The sequence below is a fragment of the Phoenix dactylifera genome, chromosome 3 (assembly GCF_051530095.1).
Source record: "Phoenix dactylifera cultivar Ajwa chromosome 3, Ajwa_hap1_PhDact_Kaust_v1.1, whole genome shotgun sequence".
Taxonomy (NCBI): domain Eukaryota; kingdom Viridiplantae; phylum Streptophyta; class Magnoliopsida; order Arecales; family Arecaceae; genus Phoenix; species Phoenix dactylifera.
In genome coordinates, this window is record NC_143192.1 from 35186889 (window position 1) to 35210765 (window position 23877).

The 23877-nt window shown below is 36.4% G+C and overlaps 1 protein-coding gene, 1 long non-coding RNA gene and 1 pseudogene across 7 annotated transcripts; 1 reads left to right on the forward strand and 2 right to left on the reverse strand.

The window, feature by feature from the left end:
* Window positions 1-16: 16 nt before the first annotated feature.
* LOC103699779 (receptor-like protein EIX1) lies at window positions 17-16411 on the reverse strand. 6 transcript variants are annotated; one of them, XR_016399867.1, is made up of 3 exons: window positions 12725-16411; window positions 9878-10017; window positions 17-326 (listed from the first exon to the last, which is right to left on the reverse strand). XR_016399867.1 is itself a non-coding variant. In XM_089929591.1 (3 exons), exons 1-2 carry the CDS (start codon window positions 16012-16014, stop codon window positions 12764-12766), a joined length of 3156 nt encoding a protein of 1051 aa, XP_089785717.1. In that variant the 5' UTR covers window positions 16015-16162; the 3' UTR covers window positions 17-423; window positions 12725-12763. The 6 variants fall into 6 exon arrangements, 4 of the variants coding, with proteins under 4 accessions (XP_089785717.1, XP_038979556.3, XP_089785716.1 ...); XR_016399866.1 differs by having other exon boundaries at window positions 17-423; XM_089929591.1 differs by lacking the exon at window positions 9878-10017 and having other exon boundaries at window positions 17-423; window positions 12725-15827; window positions 15923-16162.
* Window positions 3044-8223, forward strand: LOC149768071 (uncharacterized). The gene is made up of 2 exons (XR_016399869.1): window positions 3044-3084; window positions 4001-8223. It is a non-coding gene; the product is annotated as an uncharacterized LOC149768071 (long non-coding RNA).
* A 7317-nt stretch (window positions 16412-23728) lies between the features above and the next one.
* LOC149768072 (ruBisCO large subunit-binding protein subunit alpha pseudogene) lies at window positions 23729-23815 on the reverse strand (annotated as a pseudogene).
* Window positions 23816-23877: the final 62 nt, after the last annotated feature.

The window sequence follows — 23877 nt, forward strand, 5'->3', positions numbered from 1 at the left end:
TTGCATCATTTGCAGGTTGGAAAGCTGACAGCATAAATTGAAGCTAGATTTGTACATTGACCATAGTTGATTGAGGCAGTAGAATCGGTGACAGTTGTAGGATATAGAACATATTTATTATTTATGCTTTACAGTCAATTTCAACAAATGCTATGCTGTATCAGATGCTCAGAGTATAAAAGAAAGAGTTTGCTCTGGCGTCTGTGAGCTTGATCCTGAATCTTGTTTTGCCTTTGCTTCTAGTGCTCCTCAAGTTCCTTCGATCATCACTTTGAAAGCAGGCTTGACTTTGCACCACAAATTTCCTTTTCTTCTTAGCAAATCAACTGTTACCAAACGCACGTAGGAACTGACTTAAACTCGGAGGAGCCAGAAATCCAGCATGAGGTCAACCTAAACTCAGATTTGACCTGAACCAGAACTCTGAGTGGAGGTTGATTTATATAGTTTGGATATATAAAATATAGGTCAAGAGGTACATTAGAAAAATGATTTCATGCATATAAAAGAAAAAGAGGGTAAAGATGGACTAAAAGTGAAGTAGTAAAGTCATTACATTTTTAGAGAGAGTGACCTAAATAGAAAATAATGGAGGAAAAGGATTCACGCAGTTGACTCCAACTAGTTCTAGATTAAGGTTTAATTAAGTTGATTGATGTGTGAATATAGTTTTTAAAATATGATAATTATATTGTTATATTATACTCTATATTATTTATTTTTGCATTATTTTGGAGCACTATAATAATATCAATATTATAATAGAAGATTAACATTTTGTTATAATGTTAATAATTTGTATTACTATATCAATAGCACAAGTTTCACCGAATAATACTTTATATTCTATTATTATACTTGTAAAAATTATAAATTGTACTAAATCATATATTATATATCACATTGTATTATTTTATCATATTTTTGATAAAGGTTATCGTTAGTTATAATAATATGGCATCAACAATAATATTAGTAACACTAGTGCTATAATATTACAAATATAAACACTAATATAACATTTATGTCTTATAATAATATTGGTTATAAATAATATATTAGACTATATACTATAAGGTTTATTTCATTCTCTTCCAATTACTTAGCTTATCAAAAAACAAGAACTAAAACTAGTCATTATCCAGGAATAGATTTCCTTGAAATGAACAAACCATGCTTGATTTCTATTCCCAGCAACCAAATGTGGCTAAGGTATGATATGGTTTACATGCCTCTCTTGTCCAAGACTATATGCTAACCTCCCCTTATTTCTTTTTGTTGTCATTTATTTTTTATTTTTTTTATTTTTTTCCAGAGTAGTAGGATTAGTGAAGCTTGGTCAAATATAGGTGTAAGGATGTATAAATTCCATATTTCCTGTGAAAACCAGCCCATATATATACTGGGCTAATGGGCCAAGCCTAACGTGGCCGGCCCATCTGGAGTCTCTGATCACCAGCAGAGGCGGTTACAACCGCCTGACAGCCACGATCACTCTCCTCTTCCAGCTGAGGGCTATTAAGGCTCATGGATCCCTCACAGAGGAACTCCATCACCCTCTCATTTCTTTCCATTCCCCTCTTCTTTTCTGCTACAAGGAACGGAAGAGGGATCTGAGCTGCCGGAGGGGACATCACAGAGTTGTCCCGGAGCTAGGCAAGTCCCTGACTTCTTCTTCCCTTGTATCATGCAAGTAGAGCTAGTTTAATCATGGAACAACAAAACAGAGAGACAACGAAATAGAAGAGATCAAAAGAAGAAAAGGAAAGAATGAAAACAAAAGAAAAAGAATAAGAAGAAGAAGAAGAAGAGGAGAGGAAGGGAAGAGACTTTACCAGGTATGCTCAGCCACAGCCATCGACGGCCAGAGGCTCTTTTCCTCCTGTGGTTACGGCGAGCTCGGCCGCAGCCGTGGCCGCATCCATGGCCATAGCGTGGATCATTCCCCTACCCTAATGGGAACGAGGGAGGAGCCGCCGGCTCCAACTGCAGGCTCCGTCGGGCTTCGGTCGGAGCTGCGGTGGGCCAGAGGCCCCTTCCTCTCGAAAGAGTGGTTCCGACCCCCATTTCTACCAAGAAACAGAGGGGGCCGGCTGCCGCGGGCGCGGCCGTGGGTCCGGCCACGGGTGCCGCCTGTCGCGGCCGACCTCTTCCGTGAGTGGGAGCCACTCCCCTGCCTTCTGAAGTGAAGAAGGATGAAGAAGAAAGTAGGAATCGACCGCTATAGGCTGAGCCGCGGGCGATGTTGGCCGGCCGTCGGCACCCCCGACCTCGGACCGTCTCCCTCCCGAGCGCCCTCCCGAGCTCGCCTCCTGGTTTCATGGGAGAAGAGGAGAAGAGAAAGAGGAGCTCGGGAAGGGAAGAAGAAAGAAGGAGAAGAGAAGAAGAAAAGAAGAAGAAAGGGGGAAAAGAAGGTTCGGGAAGGGAGGAGAGGAAAGAAAAGAAAAAGAAGAAAGAAAAGAAAAAGAAAAGAAAAGAAAAAGAAGGAAAAGAAAAGAAGAAAATAAAATAAAATAAAATAAAAATGCTGTGGGCCGCAATGGGCTTAATTTCGGGATGGGCTTCAAATAGATTTGGATTTAGAAGCATGAAGCCGGGCTGGGTTCTGGTCCGAGCCCAATAATTTTTAACCCAGAATTAACTGAACCAGTATACAATTGACCCAAGTCTCATTAATTGGGTCAGATCTGAACCAGTATGCAATTGACTTAGACTTGAACCAGTAATTGGGTCAGATCTGAGCCAGAATGCAAATGGGCCCAGACCTGAACCAGAGGGCAATTTGGTCTAAACCAGAAGTGGAATTGGCTCAGACCTGAACCAAAAGCTGAATCAGACCTGAGCCAGAAATTAAATCAAACCCGAACTAGGAAGTAAATTAGACCGGAACCAGAAATTGAATTGGGCCATGGGCCTGAACCATAAATTAAATTGGGCTATGGACCCGAAAATGAAATTGAGTCCTATGGATGGGTTGTAAATGACTTTAAGATTATAAATAAATAGAAATTAAATATGTAAGTGACATGTAATTTAATGATCTTGCTAGGTATTGGAGAATTGGCATTTGATGGGCAAATTAAGGTAAGTAACCTTGGCACTGATCTTAAAGTTTTTAAATTACTATTTATTCATCATTATGAAAATGTATTGCTTACGATATATTTTCCTCAAAATTAGGATCAAGTATATGATTGCATGTGATACATGAATTTGATTAAAGAGCATCCTTCATGAATATTTGATGATGTATGAGTTATGAAATTATGATTATGTTAGACTGCATGAAAAATGATATTTGAGGCATGTTTATGCATTTTAAATTATATAATGCCATTTATCATTTTCAAACCTATTTATGATGATTATGATTTATGAAAGAAAAAGAATATGATTTATAAAATCTCAGATAGCTATGACCACCTCTAGAAATAGAGGCCAGTCGACACCCTGGATCTAGCATCCAAAGAATAACAGGCCCTCTGCCAACGGGTTAAAGTTGGTAACGAATAACAGAATTAGTCGACTAAGATTAACAGGCCCTGTCACGGGATTATAGTGACCATAGCAGCACATCCGTCTGAGAGTATGAATTTCAAAGTATAGAATAATGGCAAAAGTTTTATGATGCATAATCATATTTATGAAGTTGCATGAATGGACATGCATAGTTTTATGACTGTTTGGATTATTTGAAATGTTTACTTTATTACAAGCACAGATTTCAAAGCATGAATAATAACAGCACATATTTTAAAGCATGATTAATGATGAGTACGGATTTCAAAGCAAGAATAATGATAAGTACGGATTTCAAAGCAGTGAATAAAGACAAAAGGTTTACATCTGGTTTGATTATAGAAAATGCTTTCTTTATTACAATCGTTAGTTTCTTAAAATAATGCATTAGTATGAAAAATATTATGCTTGATCTGATAAGATTATGCATTGTTACTTACTGAGCTTTATAGCTCATATCCATTTATTTATGTTCTTACAGATGAATAGGAGATGCTAGGAACAAGGAGCGTGACATGCTTCAGGGTTATGGGGAAATGAAAATGAAACATTAAATGTCGCTATTTTTAGATGCTTTGTAATCAATCTTTTATTGATGAAATAGTTGATAACATTTAAGAATATAATTGTTCATAATTGATTTGAAGTTTTGAAGTGGCTGCGTGTTATTGCGGGTAAAGGTTTGCAATAGCACGGCCGTGTCATGATCCGAATTCGGGGCGTGACTTTTAGTGGTATCAGAGCCATAATTTTAACCATGATTAAAAACTTTAAGACTAATCATGGAAATGGGTAGTTAAGTTAGCTTTTACATAATTGGAATAACAATAATAATATTAAAAAAATAATAATAATAAGAAAAAAATAAAATATTAATTTTGGGTTATATTGTCTTAGGTGACAATGCGCAATAAAAAGAAGAAATGTAGAGCTAATACAAGCCATTCTAGAGACGTGATTGTGACAGAAAAACTATCAAAGCCTAGGTTAAGATCATTGTGAATTGTGATTTGAAAACTACCGGAGCTTAGGTTAAGATCACATAGAATTGTGACAAAATTAGAATCGGAGAATAAGTTTAAGATCACTAGGATTTGCAACAGAAATGTATTATAGCTTAAGGTTATAATCACTTGGGACATGATAAAAGTAGTAAAATTACATTCAGTGCTTAAGTGAAAGATCACTAAGCATTGTAAGTACCGGGTTTGGTATTCGATGTGTACGGAAGTACTGGATAAGATGTTTTTGATCATGATGAGAGATGTTTGATCTAAGATAAGTGTAGGAAGGTTAAATATGGCATAGCGGTTATACTATGTTCGGATATTGTATAAATGACTCGAAAGTGTAAAATTGATATAAATTTGGATGTGATTATTAGAGTGTGATTTGTACATGGATTGGTCATAGAATTGGAATGAGTCAAGAAGGATTTTATTTTATATAGTATTATAAAGGATTGTTCTTCAAGGTTAAATCCGTATGTGGATTATAATTGGTATTGGCATACTTGGATATTGCAAATAGTTGTATTCTATTGGTGGATTAAATTCTTAAGTGCATATTGATTGGGGAATTCTAGTTATTTGAATTTCCATGTTGGATTGGGCTATTAGATCTTTTTCATAATTATTGGATACTGTTTGATGTGTTAGTCTAACCTCAAGTTTAAGTTTATGATTTGACAAGGGATTTTTGTTATTGAGTGGAGACTTTGATTTTGGAGATAGATATTGAAATTGGAATGCTTGCTAACTGGGCTCGTAGCCAAAGTGTGGATCAGCTATATTGGGAGTCCTCTTGGTGGATATTTCAGGTTATGATTAATTGGATTTTGACCAAACTTTAATGAAAGAGGATTGATCATGGAATATTATTATACAATGTAATTATTTATTTATTAGTCAATTTGGAAGTTCATTTTGATATGGAGGTATATTGTAATATCACTTCTAGCTTGAAGTTAATCATTTTGTGGCAAGTTAGGATCTCTTCATAAGAAATTGTTTAAGATTTAAGCTATGAAAGATTTTTATGATACCTAATTAAATACTCTTCGAGGTTTGAACATGTTTGTGGAGTATGAATGAAACTCTTATGTTGAAGAAAAAATATGTTGTGAGTTATTGCAAATAGGTCTATTTTCTTATGGAAGAATTGATTTTATTGTATTCATCTTGGTAAAATTATTAATAGTTTTAATCATCGTCTTTGGATCTAAATAATAGATTTTATTCATATCTATTGTAGACTATATGATGTATATGGAATTTCAATTCAAAGTTTAGAATTATAAGTTAATCTAGGGTCTTTTGTCAATATTGTTGAGGTTATTGTGGAAACCTAAATTTGCATAAAGAATTTAAATTTTAGAGACTTAGATGGTTAAAATGGAAGATCTTTGAGGTTTGACTCATTTTGTGTTGAATTAAAGTCTTGCAGTTTGGTCGAGCATTAAGAAAATTTTTCTAGTTAATTTTTAGTTATAAAAGTTTGACTTGGAATCGTCCAGTTGAATTAATAAGAGAATTAAGATTCCATACAGTTTTGGAATTATAGTAACGAGCCCATATGATGATTTTGAATGGAACAATTGACTTGAGAGATTAATCTAGATTGGATGTATTTAAGAATCAAATATTCTTTCTTTTATGTTGTACTTGGAAAATTGTAAATATGGATCTCTTTAGTTCATAATACAAGTAGTATTTTGATCAAAAGCTATTAGTGAATCCAAAGATTTTAGTGTTTTGAATCAGAGTGCGCAGCGGAAACGTGGTAGAATGTTAGATAAAAGACTAAGTAACTTCATTTGTTTAAGAATTAAGGAATGTAAATTTCGAGGACGAAATTATTTTAAGGAGGGAAGAATGTGAAAACCAGCCCATATATATACTGGGCTAATGGGCCAAGCCTAACGTGGCCGGCCCATCTGGAGTCTCTGATCACCAGCTGAGGCGGTTACAACCGCCTGACAGCCACGATCACTCTCCTCTTCCAGCTGAGGGCTATTAAGGCTCATGGATCCCTCACAGAGGAACTCCATCACCCTCTCATTTCTTTCCATTCCCCTCTTCTTTTCTGCTACAAGGAACGGAAGAGGGATCTGAGCTGCCGGAGGGGACATCACAGAGTTGTCCCGGAGCTAGGTAAGTCCCTGACTTCTTCTTCCCTTGTATCATGCAAGTAGAGCTAGTTTAATCATGGAACAACAAAACAGAGAGACAACGAAATAGAAGAGATCAAAAGAAGAAAAGGAAAGAATGAAAACAAAAGAAAAAGAATAAGAAGAAGAAGAAGAAGAGGAGAGGAAGGGAAGAGACTTTACCAGGTATGCTCAGCCACAGCCATCGACGGCCAGAGGCTCTTTTCCTCCTGTGGTTACGGCGAGCTCGGCCGCAGCCGTGGCCGCATCCATGGCCATAGCGTGGATCATTCCCCTACCCTAATGGGAACGAGGGAGGAGCCGCCGGCTCCAACTGCAGGCTCCGTCGGGCTTCGGTCGGAGCTGCGGTGGGCCAGAGGCCCCTTCCTCTCGAAAGAGTGGTTCCGACCCCCATTTCTACCAAGAAACAGAGGGGGCCGGCTGCCGCGGGCGCGGCCGTGGGTCCGGCCACGGGTGCCGCCTGTCGCGGCCGACCTCTTCCGTGAGTGGGAGCCACTCCCCTGCCTTCTGAAGTGAAGAAGGATGAAGAAGAAAGTAGGAATCGACCGCTATAGGCTGAGCCGCGGGCGATGTTGGCCGGCCGTCGGCACCCCCGACCTCGGACCGTCTCCCTCCCGAGCGCCCTCCCGAGCTCGCCTCCTGGTTTCATGGGAGAAGAGGAGAAGAGGAAGAGGAGCTCGGGAAGGGAAGAAGAAAGAAGGAGAAGAGAAGAAGAAAAGAAGAAGAAAGGGGGAAAAGAAGGTTCGGGAAGGGAGGAGAGGAAAGAAAAGAAAAAGAAGAAAGAAAAGAAAAAGAAAAGAAAAGAAAAAGAAGGAAAAGAAAAGAAGAAAATAAAATAAAATAAAATAAAAATGCTGTGGGCCGCAATGGGCTTAATTCCGGGATGGGCTTCAAATAGATTTGGATTTAGAAGCCTGAAGCCGGGCTGGGTTCTGGTCCGAGCCCAATAATTTTTAACCCAGAATTAACTGAACCAGTATACAATTGACCCAAGTCTCATTAATTGGGTCAGATCTGAACCAGTATGCAATTGACTTAGACTTGAACCAGTAATTGGGTCAGATCTGAGCCAGAATGCAAATGGGCCCAGACCTGAACCAGAGGGCAATTTGGTCTAAACCAGAAGTGGAATTGGCTCAGACCTGAACCAAAAGCTGAATCAGACCTGAGCCAGAAATTAAATCAAACCCGAACTAGGAAGTAAATTAGACCGGAACCAGAAATTGAATTGGGCCATGGGCCTGAACCATAAATTAAATTGGGCTATGGACCCGAAAATGAAATTGAGTCCTATGGATGGGTTGTAAATGACTTTAAGATTATAAATAAATAGAAATTAAATATGTAAGTGACATGTAATTTAATGATCTTGCTAGGTATTGGAGAATTGGCATTTGATGGGCAAATTAAGGTAAGTAACCTTGGCACTGATCTTAAAGTTTTTAAATTACTATTTATTCATCATTATGAAAATGTATTGCTTACGATATATTTTCCTCAAAATTAGGATCAAGTATATGATTGCATGTGATACATGAATTTGATTAAAGAGCATCCTTCATGAATATTTGATGATGTATGAGTTATGAAATTATGATTATGTTAGACTGCATGAAAAATGATATTTGAGGCATGTTTATGCATTTTAAATTATATAATGCCATTTATCATTTTCAAACCTATTTATGATGATTATGATTTATGAAAGAAAAAGAATATGATTTATAAAATCTCAGATAGCTATGACCACCTCTAGAAATAGAGGCCAGTCGACACCCTGGATCTAGCATCCAAAGAATAACAGGCCCTCTGCCAACGGGTTAAAGTTGGTAACGAATAACAGAATTAGTCGACTAAGATTAACAGGCCCTGTCACGGGATTATAGTGACCATAGCAGCACATCCGTCTGAGAGTATGAATTTCAAAGTATAGAATAATGGCAAAAGTTTTATGATGCATAATCATATTTATGAAGTTGCATGAATGGACATGCATAGTTTTATGACTGGTTGGATTATTTGAAATGTTTACTTTATTACAAGCACAGATTTCAAAGCATGAATAATAACAGCACATATTTTAAGGCATGATTAATGATGAGTACGGATTTCAAAGCAAGAATAATGATAAGTACGGATTTCAAAGCAGTGAATAAAGACAAAAGGTTTACATCTGGTTTGATTATAGAAAATGCTTTCTTTATTACAATCGTTAGTTTCTTAAAATAATGCATTAGTATGAAAAATATTATGCTTGATCTGATAAGATTATGCATTGTTACTTACTGAGCTTTATAGCTCATATCCATTTATTTATGTTCTTACAGATGAATAGGAGATGCTAGGAACAAGGAGCGTGACATGCTTCAGGGTTATGGGGAAATGAAAATGAAACATTAAATGTCGCTATTTTTAGATGCTTTGTAATCAATCTTTTATTGATGAAATAGTTGATAACATTTAAGAATATAATTGTTCATAATTGATTTGAAGTTTTGAAGTGGCTGCGTGTTATTGCGGGTAAAGGTTTGCAATAGCACGGCCGTGTCATGATCCGAATTCGGGGCGTGACATTTCCTCTATCAACACAAGAAAATTAACTAACTAGACTAGTTGCCACCCTCATATCTTAAGGCATTCTTTTAATTTTTACTTCAATATTTAAATCCTATAGATCTTGAAGACCACTTTATTTCCACCAATTACCAACGTTCTTCTCCTTTTGACTATGCAGAACTTAAGGAAATAGAGTTGGGATATATTTACTTTTTAGTATTTCATCATGAAAAGAAAGTTAAAATAGAAGTGATGGACATTGAAGGGGTAGCAAATACAGTTTTCCATATCGAGTTAAAATAGGTAAGTGGGACATTTATAAGCTTTCTACCATTTTATTATTTGTCATGTTGATAATCTTGAGGTGCTTATGTTTGTCTTATTGTAGAGGCACGGTATTTTGGGTGAGATGTTAGGTGTTTTAATGCCAAGGGATCACTTTGCTGGTGTGAAATAAAAATGGAAACAACCAATTCTAACTAAACATTGTTTCATTTATGAGCAAATGGTGGCGAACAACTATTGATTGATGAGATGGATGAAATACAGATAGACTTCTAACTAAATGACATGCAAGCAACAAAACAACAAAAGTAATAATCATTAAAAGAGTTCTTAAGTTCAGATTCTTACATATTTGCATTGGAGGCACTCCCACCATCATTTAGAGGAAGAGAGAGAGAGCGTTATAATCGTAGCACCATCCATAACCGCTTAGCTACACTTATGGTTGCTCTTTCCCATGGCAAACTACTACTTGGCAAATTTTATTGCTAATATTGTATAAACCCAGTCACATATTCTATCGGTGAATCAAAGATAAAAAATCCTGATATCCTATAAAGTTTGAAAAACACTTTTTTTCCACCAATCACCAAGGTTCTCCCCTTTTTGATTAGGTGAAACTTAAAGAAATTGTCGGAAAATATATTTACTTTTCAGTATTTTATCATGAGGACAAAGTAAAAACAGAAGTGATGGATATCGAAAGAGTAGGAAAAATAGTTTCCCATATGGAGCTAAAATAGATAACTAAGTGGGGCATATCTTAGTCTATTTAACAATTTTTATTATCGTGTCATGTAGATAATCTTGAGGAGGATAGGGTATTTTGTGTAACACATTAAGTGTTATACTACCATGATATCACTTATCTAGTGTGACATAAAAACAAAAACAACTAATTCTAACTAAATATTATTTTATTTATTTGTACCGAAAAAAAATTTATTTATGAGCAAAATCGTGGCAAATATAGATAGCATTCTAATTGAATGATATACAAGCAGTAAAACAAGAAAAGAAACAATCATTCAAAAAGTTCTCAAGTTTAGATCCTTACATATGTGATTTGGAGGTGCTCCCACCGTCATTCAGAGATAGATAGAGAAACAATCATTCAAAAAGTTCTCAAGTTCCAAGAAAAGAAACAATCATTCAAAATGTTCTCAAGTTTAGATCCTTATATATGTAATTTGGATGTGCTCCCACCATTATTCAGAGATAGAGAGAGAGCACTACATCCTAGAACCATTCATAACCTTTAGTTATGCTTGTGATTGCTAGCTCTTCCCCATGATAAGCTTCAGCTTGGCAAATTTTATTGCTAATTTTGTATAAAGCCAGTTACATTTTCTGCCGATGAATCAAAGATAAAAAATCCTCATATCCTATAAAGCTTGAAAAATACTTTATTTCCCCAATCACCAAGATTCTTTTCTTTTTGATTAGGTGGAACTTAAAGACTAGAGTCAGAAAATATATTTACTTTTTAGAATTTCATCATCGGTAAAGTTAAACAAAAGTGATGTGAAATCAACATCTAATAGGGGGGTGAATTAGGTTTCTATAAAAACAATGTTAAATTAAAACAAATACTAAACAATCATAGTAATAGTAAATCTCAGCAATCAAGCCAACTAAATAAGATATATAAACACAAGTAAAGAGAAATAGGGATAGAGAGATGAAGCTAATATTATGAGGTGGTTCGGACAAATCCTTGCCTACGTTCACTTTCTCCTAAGGACAGCCCCGCCTTAAGGTTTCACTAGTTGTAAAACTCCTTACAACATCCAAGTTGGGGACCACCAACTTACAACAGCACCACAACTTGAAAACCACGAAGTTGCCCTCTCTAATCTAGTATTCTACTAGATTGAATACAAAGCCCATAAGCTTGATACCTCATAAGCTTGTTCTCATAATTACAAACTTTGAATCTCACAAATCTAATACAAATAAGCTCACTACACAATTCTCTCACAATAATAAAATAAGAGCACAATAGAAGCAATATAAGAGCACTATGAGAAAAGATGAGAACTTGATTGAGAGAAGGATGCTTTGGCTAAGTTGTGTGCCTTAAGACTTCACCAAAGGTCTTTATTTATAGGCTTGAGAGGGCAAGAGATGTTAGAGGGCATTTAAGGCTTGATTCCTATCAATCTTCAACTATAAGGCATGATTGGCTTGATTTCTTCAAGCAACATATGCTCAAATTGATCTTGCTTTCCATGAGTTGACATGATTTGAATTTTGCACATATTTGAGTGTGGTTGACATACTTCAACATATGGCTTGGACGTCCCCTTCTTGTGGCAAGATGATTTTTCAACATGACTAGGATGACACATGGCATCATCTAGACCATTCAAGCTTGATTTGGTTGATTTGCTTGTGCTATTCATGCTCTTGATGGAATGGATGAAATTTCTTTATCTTTAATCAGCAAATACACTTTTTCAATGTTCTCTTACACTCCATTTAGAAAAATTTGATAAATAAAATCAAAATTATTTAGATTTTGCATACATGGCATCATCTAGACCATTCAAGCTTGATTTGCTTGTGTTATTCATGCTCTTGATAGAATGGACGAAATTTCTCTCTCTTTAATCAGCAAATATACTTTTCCAAAGTTCTCTTACACTTTATTTAGAGAGATTTGACAAATAAAATCAAAATCACTTAGATTTTGCGCACATGGCAAAATCAGGTGTAACTAGTGGACCATTTAGGATATTAATCCCAAATTATCTTTAGGTGGGGCTGTAAATGGGAGAACACACACACACTTGACAAATAAATGTTAGTTAACATAATTTATAATAATATGATGACATAAAAATAAGATATGACAGCATAATTTTAAAGTTTACAAAAATCAGATTTAAAACTGGCAGTGTACAGAGATCTTATTATTTTATATTCGATTTTTATTCAAACTCTATCAATATTGATATCGTTGGAAAGCTTATTTCATTAGCTTTCCAATGATATAGAGTTTGTGTGAGACAATAGGTTCGTATCACTTTGCTAGTGTGACACAAAATTATAAACAACCAATTGTAACTAAACATGATTTTATTTATGAGAAAATGGTGGTGAATATGGATAGCATTCTAACTAAACAATACACATGCGAAAAAACAACAAAAGTAATTATCATTCAAAAAATTCTTAAGTTCAGATCCTTACATATTTGGACTGGAGGCGTTCCCACTATCATTCAAATATTTATATAATTGTAGAACCATCCGTAACTGCTGAGCTACGCTTGCGGTTGCTCTTCTCTATGACAAACTTCAGCTTGGCAAATTTTGTTGCTAATTCTATATAAACCCAATCACATATTCTGTCGATGAATTGAAGATAAAAAATCCTGATATCCTTTTTGATCATCACCGCGACAATGAACCCCCAGAATCCCATGATAAATCCCAATGCTGAGCTGGCATAAATCCATATCATATCAGAGTCATCATCATCTACTTCTTCCTCTTCTTGATGTAGAGGTGCATTAGTAGGGCAATTTGACAGTGGATGTCCACAAAGATTATGATTACCAGTATAGATGGAGGGGTCATTGAAGGAACCAAATTGGTGCCCTGATGGAATTCTTCCTGACAAGTTGTTATATGACAAATTCAACTGGCTTAGGTAATTCAAAGCAAGCATGGTTTGCGGAATTTGGCCGTAGAGATTGTTCATTGATAAATCAAGTGATTCCAACTGCCTCATGTCACCAATGTTTTGTGGTATTTTTCCAATAAAATGATTCCCAGACAAGTTCAAGAAATGCAGTCCGTGGAGATTTGTCACTTCATTAGGTATCTCTCCAGAAATCTTATTTTGTGATAGATCAATGCTTGTAACCAGTGAAAGCACACTAGTGTATGAAAGTTCTAATCCTTTTGCATCTATCAAGAGACTCTCTTCGTAATATGGCACTATGCTAATATTTGAAAGCATTGGTTGGCTTCCTTCCAGTATCTCAATCATGGCAGTAAAATTTTCAAAAGATGATGGCAAACTTCCTGAAAAATTGTTGCATGCCAAGTCCAAAACCTGAAGAGAAGATAGAGTAGATATTTGCATTGGGATGTTACCATCAAAGAAATTTGATCTTAGACGAAGAACTCTTAGAGATGGAAGGCTTTCTCCAATCCATGTGGGTATGTTGCCTGAGAATCTATTTTCACCAAGATCAAGAACAACTAAATATTTACAAAGTCTCAAGAAGGAAGGAAATTCACCAGACAAGCTATTGTTTCTCATGTGCAAAGATTGGAGTTCCAGAGGATATGCCACAGTGCTAGATGTATCTTCTACTCTTTTGCTTTTTGGTACTCCAAAGATTTCTCGTTGTGACTTGCTCCAACAATCTGGAAATCCTCCAGATAATTCATTATTGGATACGTCAAGAACCACCAATGAAGTCAAGTTACAAATCCAGCAATCTGGAAATCCTCCAATTAACGCATTATTGGAGAGGTCAAGAACCTCCAATGAAGTCCAATTACAAAGGGACTGCGGGATGCTTCCATTTATATGGTTGTGGGACAAAGAGAGTACTCTAAGGCCCTCTTTTTCATAAAAGCTCAAGGGAAAGGGTCCAGAAAAAGAGTTGTTGGAGAGAATCAAGCTCAAGGGAATGGGTCCAGAAAAAGAGTTGTTGGAGAGAATCATGTAATTTCCCTTCAGATTAGGTATTGGGCCAAAAAAGTAGTTGGAGCTCAGATCAAGTGATTCAAAAAAATGGCTTCCTAAAGAACTTGGTAGCTGCCCTTCCATACCATTATGGGATACATTGAGGTCATATATATCCCTATACCACAGCCATGATGGAATGTTGTCTGAAATTCCAGCTTCAGAGAGGCACAATGCTTCAAGTTGTATCTGTGTTCGAAGCCAAGCAGGAAATTTAGGTCCCACATGGCAAGAGCACATATAAATAGAAGAAGCATTGAAAGAAGGAATCCAATCGCCACTTACAATCATTTTCAAAGAATTGTAAGACAGATCCAAGTAAGATAACCTTGTGAGGTTCGAAAAGTGCACTTCAGTCAAGTTTCCAGTGAAGGAGTTGTGAGATAGTGTAAAACCTTTGATTCCAGATAACTGGCCCAAACTTTCTGGAATTGTCCCACTGAAATTATTGTAGGACAAGCCAAGAAATGCTAAACTTGGAAAAAGGCTTCTTCCATCCCATTTATTATTAATGCATTTAGAAAATCCTTCTACGAGACTTGTGATCTCTCCCCCAACACTGTTTCCTGATAAGTACAACTCTTGCAATTTGCAGAGCATCGATATGTTCTCTGGTATTTGTCCAGTAATATTGTTATCAGATAAATATAAAGAATGCAGGTGGGCAAGGTTTCCAATGCTTTTTGGTATTTGTCCGGTAATATTGTTTTCTGATAAATCTAAAAGCTGCAAGTGGGCAAGGTTCCCAATGGTTTTTGGTATTTCTCCCAAGATTCTGTTGTCGGACAAATCTAAATACTCGAGGTGGCTAAGATTTTTCAGGTTTTCTAGAATTTCGCCGCTAATTTGATTGCCAGCCAATGCCAAGTGCCTCAATTGGCTAAGATTTCCAAATATTTCTGTAGTATGCCCAGTAATTTGGTTATAAGATAAGTCTAAATACTCCAGCTGTTTATTATTCCACAAAGATTGCGAAATGTGTCCGGTAATATTGTTCCAAAAGAAATCCAAATACTTCAGACGGTTGAGATTCCCCAATAGATCTACAACAATTGATAACCTCCCAGGAAACTCGCAATCACGGAGATCGAGGTGAACAAGGCTGCTAAAATTAAGCAGCCAGTGGGGGATGATGGCAGATTGAAAATTATTCCAAGAGAGATCGAGCGTGGTGAGGGAAGTGAAGTTTACATGCTGTAGAGTCGAAGGAATACCAGGAAGTCCAGTAGAAGATAATTTCAAGACTAACAGAGAAGGGTGCATATTGATCTCATGAAGCCAATTTGATGCTTTGGAGAGGTTGGCTAAACTCAAGTCAAGGTACTGCAGAGAGGGGATTCGAGAGAGCCATTGAAGATCATTAGCACGTAGTTGAGCATTTGGATAATCTTCATAACGCAAATAGTACCAACCCCCAAGATCTAGATGGTACAGCTTCGAGAGATTTCCAATCTGGCGAGGAATGGCTCCACCGAACCAAGCATTGGAGAGGTTAAGGTACTCCAAGTGCATGAGAGAACCAATGGATTTGGGGATGGGCGCTCCAGAGAAGTTGTTCATGCTCAAATCCAGATGCCTCAAATGTATCAAGCTAGATATAGAAGGATTTAGCTTACTTGCTCTTGGGATTTCTCCAGTTGGACCAAACAAATCATAAGCATACGGGAATTTGAGATCAAGCTTTACCACATGGCCGTTGGTGGTGGTGTCGCAGCCGACACCCCTCCATTGGCAACAGTCTTGGCCCGTCCAGGAAGAGAGCCACTCACCAGGGTCATAGATATCTGCTCTGAGGGCAAGGAGAGCTCTCCTTTCGGTCTCTATGCAGCTGCCCCCCACCTTGGAGCCATCTTCAGTGCCTAGGCAGAGGCAGAAGGGGATGACTCCTATGCACAGGAGGAACCCAATCAGCATGAGACGCTTAATAGTGAGGGATCTTCTATTGCATCCATCACCGGCCATGAGGGAAAGTCCCGAGACCAGCCTGAAGAAATTGAACTGGAAAGGATAGACCATGCTTGAGAGGTTCAGCATCCGTCAGAATTTATAGCGGAGAAATTCCACAGGCCTGGTTGTAATGTAATTTTCTGCCAATGCCAGACTTGTTGACAAACTTTCCACAATCGATGCCGGGGCGGAACGAAGGCATGATGGAATGTGTGCCGTGTGCTTTGGAGGTATGGTTGAAAAGTCATAGCTTTTCTGCCACGCTTCAAACTTTTCAGAAAGAAGAAACATGGCCACATGAATGTTTGATAGTGGAGTTGGTGGTCCGGATGACAAGGATGGAGCATGTGTCATGCTGACTGACTGGAGATATTGGTGAACTTTCCACGAAGACGGTGCAGTGGTGTGAACAGAATAATTGCAAATTGGGATTTTATTGAAGCATGATGGAAACATCAGGTCTCTCAGTTGAATATTGTCCTGGATATAAGTTGAAGAATGGTCAAATACGTTAAAAATCATAGTAAAATAGTATCTTCTTGAAGTATAATTTGCTGTACTTAAAGGTTATCCTTATAAAACAACATCATAAACCATAGTCAGAAACATGAAACATCCAGAAGAATCAGACACTTGAACCTTTTAAAAATTGGATACAAGGAAACAACTGCATCTTATATACATAAGTTTAATTATGTAATCATTAATGCGTGTAATTATTGTGCTTGACCTACTGTTCCTCAATTGCATAAAATTGATCAAACGTTTGCCAACTGTTCTGCAATACTTGGCAACTTTCACATGGAAATGGCAAAAGTAGACACATAATAATGAACACATCAAATTTGATGTCATATAAAGTATCAAGGAGTGTCACGAAGTATTTTAGTCTCCGACATGTCAGAAAAAGAAAGAAGCATAAAATTTGCGGTCTCTAGGTAATGCTGTAACTGTAAAGATGCCATGGAGTTTACACTCTGATAAAACATAAATTCTACTAGAGAGTATAGTTCTACGGATCCTTCCCATTCACACATAATAGAGAATTTTCCACAACTACTAGTTTAAGTTCTCTCAACAATAATATCAAGGAACAGAAACTCACAATTAAATGATATGAAAAAAATATTCAACTCAAAATAATTTTCTCAAAATAGTTGAACAGAAAAATATAAAATTATATAGTGTGGCTCTGGCATACCTGTGGATTTTAAAACAATTATATATTCTTATTTGATGCTTCTGTCCAGGGAACAAAGAAAATAGATCAACAACTTTAGGACCTAGAAACTCCAAATTCAACTAGGGATTTCACTTCAAAAAAAAAAAGAAAGAAAAGAAAACAGAAAGAGTCAAACCATCCCCTCGATAATGTAGAAATTAATTGGCTCTGTCTAGCTAGGTTCTTGACTTTGTGAACTTAAGAAGAATTAAGTAAAGTTGGCATTCTTAACAAGCTTAGCTCAAATTCAAGCTAAGTTACATGAAGATATGCATCAACAACAACAATTAACACAATTGGCCAGCTGCATATATTATCCTTGCAAAAAAGATGTGAAGTAGATTTTTGGTTCAGTGCAAGTCCTATAATTTAATACCCAGGTGTAGAGTTCACCTGTTTTTCTTTAAAAAATCATTTTTAATGAGACAACCAGAACAAATTGAATTTGAATATCCCATTGGACTTAGTTGGATCTAACCATTGTGACCTATTACTCAACCTTATTGTGAGTCCACAACCTCAACAAAAATGATTTGCATGCCTATCTACTTAATTAGCTAAGTAGCTAAATGACTAAAGAGAACCTTTTTGATGTAAACATTCACAAACTGCTTCGAAGCTTGATGAGGCTTATAATCTAATAATACTCCAAATGCCTAGCGATTTTGCAGCAAAATTTTAACTCTTTAATTGACTATAAATGTGTAGTTAGTAATTTGTTGAATTTTAAGGATTATGAATTTTGATATTTATATTTGAATTAAAATGCTCTGAACTAGTATTTTCTTTATCACTTAATGAACGATGAAATTGGACCCTTTCATTATATTTTGTTTGTGGTTGATTTGGAAGCTTAATATAGTTGCTGGATTCATGTTATCGTGGTTGTATTTCTCGGTAGCATGGGCGTGTTACATCTCAGATTCGGGGTATGGTGCTACCGTACAAGCAATGACCCAGTCCATTAAATGATTAATATTTACTTCCACATGGAAGAGTCATCTTTTTGAGAAATTGTATGGGAGGAAATTTGGATGAGTCAGCAAGGCTTGGACTTGAACCCACATCACTGATACCAACCCCTAATAACTTTATCAAGTATTCTAGTCGGCCCACTCCATGGAGACGTGGTAGTCATCTGTCATAATCGAATGATAAAATAAGAATGAATATCCCATTACATTTGAAGCTAAAGCATTTAGTGAACCTGTGAAGCAGAACATGAAGCTACATGGTTGCTGAAGATGAAATTCTTTTATCAAAAAAAAGATATTTATCCTTGTCTTGATGCCTATTTTAAAGTGGCCAGTTCTGCTCAGAACAAAAACAGCAGCTCAACAAAATTGCACTGTAACCACTAGCACACACCTCGCAGTAGGGTTGGTTTAACATAGGGATATCACATATGAAAAAAAAAAAAGGAGAATATGGTTAAGTAAGTCATTCGTGAAAAGATACATATAGCACCAACTGAAAACAAATTAAAAGAAGGATGATTTATATGGTTTGGACATATACAATATAGGCCAAGAGATGCACTAGAAAAATGATTTGATACATAGAAAAAGATGGTAGAAATAGGCTAAAAGTCACATAGAATAAAGTAGTAAAAGAGAACTTAATATATGTATTTTGTAAAAAATGTAACTTAAATAAAAAAATTATAGAAAAAAATTTTATAGCAGAAAAATTTCACAGGCTCGGTTGCAATATAATTTTCTTCCCATGCCAGACTTTGGTGAAAAACTTTCCACAATCGATGCCCGAGTGGAATGGAAAGCAGGATGAAACATGCCACAACTTAGAAGAAACATGGCCACATTTTCTGAGAAGTAGAGGAATTCCATGCCTTCTGTATTGTCTTTTTATTCTTAAGGTCAAAGTTGATAAGGATGACCTGGACTTGGTGAGCCTTAATCCACAGTTAGCTAATTGACGTGTGGAATGGTGGTCCGGACGACATGGATGGAGCGTATGTCATGCTGACTGTGGAGATATTATAATAATTGCAAATTGGGATTTTATTGAAGCATGATGGAAACATCAGGATATAAGTTGAAGAATGGTCAAATACTTCAAAATCATAGTAAAATAGTATCTTCTTGAAGTATAATTCAACGTACTTACAGGTTATCCTTACAAAACAGCATCATAAATAATAGTCAGAAATATGAAACATCCAGATAAATCTGACACATGAACCTCTTAAAAATTCGATACAAGGAAACACCAGTATCTTATATACCTAAGTATAATTATGTAATCATCTATGTGTGTGATTATTGTGCCTGACCTACTGTTCCTCAATTGCATAAAATTGATCAACCGTTTGCCAACTGTTGTGTAATACTTGTAAACATTCACATGGAAGTGGCAAAAGTAGACACATAATAATGATCACATCAAATTTGATGTCATATAACGTATCAAGGAGTGTCATGAAGTATTTTAGTGTCCAGCATGTCAGAAAAAAAAAAGTATAAAATTTTCAGTCTCTAGGTAATGCTGTAATTTTAAAGATGCCATGGAGTTTCCACTATGATAGAACAAAAATTCTACTAGAGAGTATAGTTCTGTGAATCCTTCCCCTTCACACATGGTAAAGATTTTTCCATAAATACTAGTTCAAGTTCTCTCAACAATAATTTCAAATTCTGTGCATGGAGGCCTCTGTTCAGCATCCGTCAGGATTTATAGCAGAGAAAGTCCACGCATTTTTCTCTGCCGTGCTTTGGAGGTATGGTTGAGAAGTCAGCTTTCACGAATGTTTCTGTCAAGCTTCAAACTTATCACACAACTTAGAAGAAACATGGCCACATTTTGCGAAATGTGGAGGAATTCTATGCCCTCCGTATTGTTTTTTTATTCTTAAGGTCAAAGTTGATAAGGATGACCTAGACTTGGTGAGCCTTAATCCACAGTTAGCTAATGACGTGTGGAAATATAAAAAATATATAGTGTGGCTCTGGCATACCTATGGATTTTAAACGAATTATATATTCTTATTTGATGCTTCTGTCTCGAGAACAAAGAAAACAGGTCAACAACTTTAGGAGCTAGAAACTCCAAATTCAACTAGGGATTTCACTTGAAAAAAAAAAAAGAAAAGAAAACAGAGAGTTGAACCATCCCCTCGATAACATAGAAATTAATTGGCTCCATCTAGCTAGGTTCTTGACTTTGTGAACTTAAGAAGAATTAAGTAAAGTTGGCATTCTTAACAAGCTTAGCTCAAACTTCAAGCTAAGTTACATGAAGATATGCATCAACAACAACAATTAACACATTTTGCCATCTGTATATATTATCCTTGCAAAAAAGATGTGAAGTAGATTTTTGGTTGAGTACAAGTCCTATAATTTAATACCCACGTATTGAGTTCATCTGTTTTTCTTTAAAAAATTATTTTATATGAGACGACCAAAACAAATTGAATTTGAATATCCAATTGGACTTAGTTGGATCTAACCATTTTCACCTATTACTCAACCTAATTGTGAGTCCACACCCTCAACAAAAATGATTTGCACGCCTATCTACATAGCTAAGTAGCTAAATGACTAAAGAGAACTTTTTTGATGTAAACATTCACAAACTGCTTTGAAACTTGATGAGGCTTATAATCTAAAAATACTCCATATGCCTGGCGATTTTGTAGCAAAATTTTTATTCTTTAATTGACTATAAATTTGTAATTAGTAATTTGTTGAATTTTAAGGATTATGAGTTTTTGTATTTATATTTGAATTAAGACAATCTGAACTAGTATTTTCTTTATTACTTAATGAATGATGAAATTGGACGGAAGCTTAATGTAGTTGCTGGATTTGTGTTATCATGGTTGTACTTCTCGATAGCATGGCTGTGTTACATCTCGAAGTTGGAGCATGACGCTATTGTACAAGCAATGACCCAATCCATTAAATGGTTAATATTTACTTCCATATAGAAAAGTCATCTTTTTGAGAAATTGTATGGGGTGAAACTTGGATGAGTCAGTAAGGCCTGAACTTGAACCTATATCACTGATACCAACCCTAATAACTTTACCGAGTCTTCTAGTTGGCACCCTCGAGACGTGGTAGTCATCTATCATAATCGGATGATAAAATAAGAATGAATATCCCATTACATTTCAAATAAAAGCATTTAGTGAACCTATGAAGCAGAACATGAAGCTACATGGGCGCTGAAGATGAAATCCTTTTATCAAAATAAAAAAGTCAGTTATCCTTGTCTTGATATCTATTTTATAGTGGCTAGTTATGCTCGGAATAAAAATAGCAGCTCAACAAATTTGCGTTGTAACCACTAGCACACACCTCGCAGTGGGGTTGGTTTAACAAGGGATATCACATATGAAGAAAACAGAGAATATGATTAAGTCATTCGCAAAAAGGTACATATAGCACCAACTGAAGATAAATTAAAAGAATGATGATTTATATAGTTTGGACATACACAATATAGACCAAGAGATGCACTAAAAAAATGATTTGATACATATAAAAGAAAAAGAGGGTGGAGATAGACTAAAAGTCACATAGGATAAAGTAATAAAGGACTTGATGTCACTATATTTTTTAGAAAGTGTAACTTAAATAGAAAAAAATAGAGGAAAAGAATTTATAGCAGAGAAATTCCACAGGCCCGGTTGTAATGTAATTTTCTTCCCATGCTAGAGTTGGTGATATCAACGAATATTAAATTTGTTATAATATATAAAATGTTATATTCTAATTAAATCATCATCCAAAGTTAGAGACCAGCATCGAACATGTAAATGGGTTAATTGAATTTTTCTCGTCCCATGATATTATGAATCTCTAACTAGAAAATGGAGACATCCATTTGTCACTCATGACTAACCCAAACAGCTTTAGCTCAACCATAGAACTAACCAAACCAACCATGTAAATAGGTTCGATCAAATTACAACCAAGGTCAATTTACAAACCCATAAAAATATAATGGCACAGAGCTAGTTGTGTTAAGCATGAATTTGGCACTCATACATGAATCCTTTATCAAAAAATTAATTGGTTTCCTTAATCATGAAGAAGTTCACAATACAAAGCTAATTGAAACATTTCTGAACCAATATTATTCTGAAACTAACTTGAAACATATCTACAGGGTCATAGTCTGTCCAATGCAACCAAACTCTGATGAATCTCCCGTAGCTTGTAGTGATTGGTATTATGGCATGAACACAACTTCATAATTGCAGTAGAAGCTTAGACGCATGGTCACCGGAAGAGACTCCAATAACATTCTCTTTAAGAATTCAAATATTGTAATTAAGCATATCCCAGAAAGACTTCCATATTTATTACAGAATGAAAGTAGTATACTCTTTTCTATTGCATAGTAAATGCAATTAAACAAGTCTATTGCAATGTGTAGCATATTGTAGATCTGATATATAACCAACAATTTAATCCTTAATTAAAAAGGTTGAGGAGGAAAAAATGCATTTCATCTGAGAGTTCATTAGATTATAGTGATCCATTTTAGTAATGGTTAAGCGGTATATTTTCAGTCAAACAACCTAGCTTGAGGGCAACAGCCAATGCTGCACTTCGTCCGAAATTTTAACAGAATGCAAGAGTTAAGGAAAAGATAAAAATCCCGGGATGGGATAACACTGGAAATAATAAATGCTGCTACAACATTGTCCCTTTTCAAGTTGCAATCTATCCTTGTATCTGTGGTTTCTGAATCATCTAACCTAATGCTGGGAGAACCACTAAGGCAGTGCGCTTAGATGGCAAGACTCGGCTCAGGTTGTGCGACCACCGGTCCTTTGGTTTGGGCTTCTCCACAACAATGGCCTGCGTTGTTAGGACCATTCCAGCAACTGATGCAGCATTCTGCAGCGATGAAGAAGACTCTTTCCAAACAAGGACGGACTAGTCTCATCTAATGAGATCGTGCTTCTTCGAACCGAGGTTGTAGCCACATGCGTGGAATTTGAAATAATCTGATGGGCGAACGACGAAAATTGAACCCGTGCATGGTGGATTCACAATCCACTGCCTTGATCCACTTGGCTACATCCGCCCCTTATCTAGTGAGATAGATGAAATGAAAAGCAGAACAAGCAGCGGGGGATGAACGCAGATAAGATTAGACTGATCGACTAGTAGGCACCACAAATTAAGCAAAAAGGGTAGGTGCCCTTCTTTGTCCTTCTTCGGGGAATCAAAACAGGGTGATCCAGAGTGCAAGTCTGATGACAACGTGACCTTTCATACTGCTGGTCGGGATTATAACCTTGAGTCACTTTTCAAATTCTTGCTGTCGAGACGAAATCTCTGCTTCTACGATCTCTCCACGGCACATCTTGTCACTTTTGCAGGGTCAATCACACCAGCTTCGAACAGATTCTCATCATACTTGTCGCTCATTGCATTGTAGCCAATCTCCCACTCGCTATCCTTAAATCTTCACCACCACCACTTCTTCCACG

Bases quoted from the DNA above. Each gene is read 5' to 3' on its own strand.
- LOC103699779 (XM_039123628.3), bottom strand. From the start codon at position 16,270: ATGCTGAACCTCTCAAGCATGGTCTATCCTTTCCAGTTCAATTTCTTC.